Below are 5,251 nucleotides of genomic sequence, written 5' to 3'. Positions count from 1 at the left end.
GGCTTCACTGCTTCGACCGTCCCTGGTGCCAGCGCCAACGCCCCCTGGTTTCACGAAGGGCGACTCGTCTCGCCGCCGCCGCAACGCTGAGATGTGCCGCATCTGTTTCGTGTGCCTGCATGCGTCGCCGATGTTTTATGTATTTTGACTCTTGCATATATTTAATTGCTTTCTCGCGGAAGGGGAATCTTGGCTGGGCTCCAGTTTATGATGCCCGTTGGCCCGTTGCATCATGACCGTTTACCGCCTTAGAGAAGGATCGAAAAATCAGAGCTTGTAGTTACAAGCTGCCATCACCGCCGCGCTCCAGTAGCCTACTCTCGCCCTTTCGTATCGCTGCCGGTTGGACTTCGACTGCCTTTTCGTGCGTGCGCAATTGGTGATTCGCCTCATCTTTTGATGATTGTTGTGTATGAGAATTAGACCCGTTTTTCGTCATGCGGCTCCAATTTCTCCCGTTGTAAAGTGTCCCCGGGCCCGCTCTGTTACACGCAATACTCGTGACCGTATCACGTTCTAGCACTCGCTGGGAACAGGGAGTTTTGTTTGCACTTCCTTTGAGATTGGTGCATCTTTTTTCGCTTGTATTTTGTTTATTATAAAAATAAAGCATCTAACGCACGGGGCTTTTTGTTATTTTCGTTTGTGCTTTTCGAGGCAAGCGAAGGATGAGCGATAAACAATGAAAGCAAAAAGAGAGGCCGGTCGCCTGTCGAGGAAGAATATTCTTACGAAGCAGGAGAGCGAAAGAAAATTGCAAGCAGTTTCGGACAACTGAATATCTTCCGTCATCCAACAGAGCATTCTCTGTACGCATTGCAAGTATTGGGACACAAAACCTACTTTTAAGGAAAGCCATGAAGGGAAAAGACATCATGCAGTGGGTGTTTAGCCGGACAAAGAGCTTGGCAGGCTCGCAAGGAGTAGCCCGCGCAAACTCGTCGCAGGGAGCGCCTCAACGCAGCAGAATGGACATCGATGCCATTTGCTCACCGATGCCAGACGAACGGGTTCCTCAAAAAGAATCGTTTAATGCGCGAGGTACCACTTTTCGGATAGACACTCGCTTCTCGTTTATTAAAGTCCTGGGTCTCGGTGCATATGGAGTCGTGTGTGCAGCAAAGGATGAACAGAATAACATAAAGGTTGCCGTCAAGAAAGTGGCCGGGGTGTTTGAGGACCTCACCGATGCGAAGAGAATTATTCGCGAGGTGAGATTAATGCATGCGCTGAGGCATCCAAACATACTCCAGATACTTGACATCGATGAGCCGGAAAGCTATGAGGGTTTCGAAGATGTTTACATTGTAACGGAGCTCATGGACACGGACTTACACAAAGTGCTACGATCGAAGCATGCCCTTCTTGACGACCACAAAAAATTCTTTACGTATCAGATTTTTCGAGCAATGAAGTATCTGCACAGGTGGGTTTCAAGCACTCTTCTGCATTACAGGCAGCATGGTTCTCACCAATCCCGCGCTCACGCGACGGGGATCCCAGCTGTGGAAGATGCAGAACTAACGTCTTCCCATTCGCGTTTCCTGTTTGTGTGTGAGTTTCGTTTGTGATTACAGTGCGAACATACTTCATAGAGATCTGAAACCAGCCAACATTTTGGTCGCTGAGACTGTACGTTGTCTCCAGCAATGAGGCTGAAAGTCCCCCTTTCTTAAACGGAGACGAACATGATGTCTAACTTTTTTTCTTCGCTACATGTGCCAACTTGTTGGTCACTCTCTTTTCTCCCGTTTCGTTAACCCATCAATGACAGTGTGACATCAAGATATGCGACTTTGGACTGGCCAGATACATAGGAGCTCCGGACGAGTCGAAGAATGAGATGACAGAATATGTCGTGACGCGGTGGTATAGAGCACCTGAGCTGCTACTGGCTGCTGCAGAGTATACAGCGGCAATCGACATGTGGAGTATAGGGTGCCTCATCGCCGAGCTTTACTGTCGTCGACCAATATTCCCAGGCAGCGACGTCAAGAACCAAATTCAAGTCATTTGCTCGCTTCTAGGAAAGCCAACCGACGAAGAAATCAAGGGCATCAAGAATCTGCGGGCACGAGACTTCGTGTCGAAAATACCTGCCTCTCCACGAAAGAGCATGAGTGCGCTAATGCCAGAATCATGCCCCGCAGCACAGGACCTGGTCGACCGACTGCTGCAGTTTGACCCTGAGAAAAGGCTGTCAGCCGAAGAAGCGCTAGCGCATCCGTATGTGGCCGAATACAGAGACCCAGATTCGGAGACAACGGCTACGACTCAACAGAATGTTTTAGAACCGCCGAGCGAGAAGGACTTGGGCAAGCATGGTATACGACGACTGATGTGGGATGAAATCTTAAAGTTCCATCCAGAAGCTCGGGCGAGGGAGCCCCCATTAGCTGTTTACGCTGATGGCATTGTGAAGAGGGTTGAGAGCAGTAGGTATTAAGATTAGAGAGAGTAGGTATGTGTTTGTTTGTGGGTACAGGAAAACAAATCCTGCAGACGGCCCTGAGAGAACGTTGAGACCAGACGCGCAGACGCTACCTAAAGTCATTTTTGTGTTCTTTGATACTCGCCTTGGGGTAGAGAGCATCGCTCGTTCGTTTTCATCGTTGAAATTGCAAGCAATGATGAGGATTAGGTATGACGTCACTGTTAAAAAGACAGTACAAAGGACTATGACCGAGCAGCTTGTTCTCAACGCGGAGAGAAACGCGCAACGATGAGTTGGCGAAAGGGGCGTAGAAGAAGGTGCATGTATGGGCGAGAAAGACGTATGTAAGTGCTGTGACGGTAGCGCAAGCGCGAAGAGGTGAAGAACATGCCTATGAAAGGGGTTCCTGGAGAGAAAATACGAGCACAGGTAAGTCGAAGGCAGTGTGTGGGAATGACTGACGGTCAGACATGGACGGTCCTCTGATGGGACAGGACAAGGGAGTATGTAAGGGCCAGATGTGGTGTGCGAATATATTCCACGCCCGACGAGGACACGGATGCAGAGGGTGACACAAACGAGACTGAGGAACGGTGTAGACGAGGATATAGCGATGCGAGTGCAGATACACGTTTGTGGCGAGGCAGTTGTAAGGTGTGGGGATGTTATAAAACGGGTCGGGGTGACAGTGTACGGCGGAAGTGTAATTGAATTTTATGCCGACGCGATATAAAACTCGGTAGGCTCGTGGTGAAGGAAAGTGACTCATCGGATGCGGGAAGTGGTGTGTATGCAAACTATGCGCGTCCACGAAGGCCCTACGGGAACAAGACTGGGAGAAGTGGAAGCGTGGGATGACACGAGCAGAATGCTGAATGACACTGGGGACACGTGCACGGCGGAGGTGCGCGTGGGACGCGGTCCTCTTAGGAGGTTTTGAGGGAGAAAGTTACGGCTGTGTGGTGCCCTTTGAGTGCCGCCCACTTCGGCGACATACGCTCGAGCAATATATGAGTAGAAAAAAAACTTGAGATTCTCATTTCTGATCTTGCCTGCGCGTTTTTTTTTACGGAAACGCCCACGTGACAAAAAGCATCCTCCAGGAGTTGTACACGTGTCGAGTGTCCCGCGATACTGTGGTGTCAGCCCCAGGCGGTGCCCGTTGGCAAAGCAACTTGTGAAAACCTTCTTTGTTAGATCTACGGTTTGTCAGCTTGCCCCTTTGCGTCTACCAACCACACCATTGTACGATCTGGAATACAGCCTGTAATGTACACGCAGGGAAATCCAATCACTCATCACATATATCAATCTTCCATGTTGCATCCCAAAGAGCGTCCCAAAGTCAAGTCAACATCAACCGACCGGATCAAAGACATTGCCCTTCCTCATCCTCAGATTTTAATCTCGCTATTTCCTCAGCATCCCTTTGCTTTCTCACATAATCACTATCTTTTTGCATGCCAAACATGCCTTCAACGTCTAGAATCTAAGAGTTGCAGCTCGTAAACAACCACCAGAAACCACCTTTTTCACCCTCAACTCACTTCAGTTTTCCTCGTTGTGCGTTTCCAATACCTCAATCCTATCCCTTGGCATTCGATGAACAAGTTTCATCTTCACGGTGCATCGTAGAGTCCGCAAGCAATCGTTCGAAACCACAAAAGAGAGAGTAAACAAAATGGTCAGCCCGCAAAGTATTTCACAAGCTGTAAAATAAAAAAAATAGAACACTCCACAATAAAAACTCACGTGTTTCACACAGTTAGACTTGCGGGCGAACTTGCGAAAGCAAACAGAACACAGAAAAGGTCGAACCTTCTCATGCACATTACTAATGTGAGTTAGGAGGTTGCAACGCTTCTTAAAACGCAGCGGACAGATTGAACAAGAATAAGGTTTTTCACATCTTCCACTCGGCGTAGGATTCGTGCTTCCCGACACTTCCGTTTCATTAGATGGTCCCAAAACAGTCTCCCAATAGTCTCGAGGTCTCGATGCCTGAGCTGGCGACACCGAAGAGCTCTGTGGATCGCTAGGCCTTGGGAGGACTGGGCTATGGCTTGACCCCTCGATTGTGTTTCCAGGGAACGCGTGATTGTTTTCTTCGGTCCACCTGTTTCTTGACGGCGGCGAATGGCGGTGCCTCTCTGTTGATGTACGACCACCCGAACTACTAGTCGGAGATCGCGAGCCTTTACGAGGAGTGCTGTTTCCTGAGTCCCTGTGAGATTTCATGTCGAAGACGGGCAGCTGCGGAAGCAGTAAAAGTACTTCCTCGCGCTCTTGTTCGTGCCGGTCTTTTTCGTTGGACATCAAATTCGTCGACAACGATAGGAGTTGATTGCGTTGCGTGTGAACGGGCGGAATATTCAGGATAAACGGGGCTTGTTTTCATGAACGGCTCTGCGCAACTTCCATGGACGATATCTTCAGACAAGATTTATCTGCAGCTGCGAGCCAGCAGGAGTGCGCCGCTGCTTTATCCTATATTAAGCAGCGGAGAGGAGAAACTAGGAATGTCAATGCAGGGAAAGCGAGAGAGTACATGTCAATTGTTGATCCCTACTCCCAGAAATTAGCTTATAGAGCGTCATCGAGGACAGTGGCGAAGAACAAAAAAGAAATATTGACATATTAAGAAGAAGACCTCTTCTTAAAAAAAACAAGGCAAAATGCGCAGATGAGATGCTTTTTGCACCTATGGTAAGGTAAAACTGCATATATCTTGTCACCCCGCACCAGCAATTCTTCAATTCATTACGATGACTAACGTTGTCGCTGTGACTACTGGTACCTTCTGTCAAACCTTACAGA

The 5,251-nt window shown here is 48.8% G+C and overlaps 1 protein-coding gene across 1 annotated transcript; it reads left to right on the top strand.

Moving 5' to 3' along the window:
- Positions 1–995: 995 nt before the first annotated feature.
- Positions 996–2,446, top strand: CHC_T00008430001 (Mitogen-activated protein kinase). Its single transcript, XM_005711181.1, has 3 exons — positions 996–1,426; positions 1,578–1,632; positions 1,775–2,446. Exons 1-3 carry the CDS (start codon positions 996–998, stop codon positions 2,444–2,446), a joined length of 1,158 nt encoding a protein of 385 aa, XP_005711238.1.
- The last annotated feature ends 2,805 nt before the right edge of the window (positions 2,447–5,251 follow it).

This window comes from Chondrus crispus, genomic scaffold, assembly GCF_000350225.1.
Source record: "Chondrus crispus Stackhouse genomic scaffold, scaffold_694, whole genome shotgun sequence".
Taxonomy (NCBI): domain Eukaryota; phylum Rhodophyta; class Florideophyceae; order Gigartinales; family Gigartinaceae; genus Chondrus; species Chondrus crispus.
This window is presented reverse-complemented; position numbering and strand designations above follow the sequence as displayed.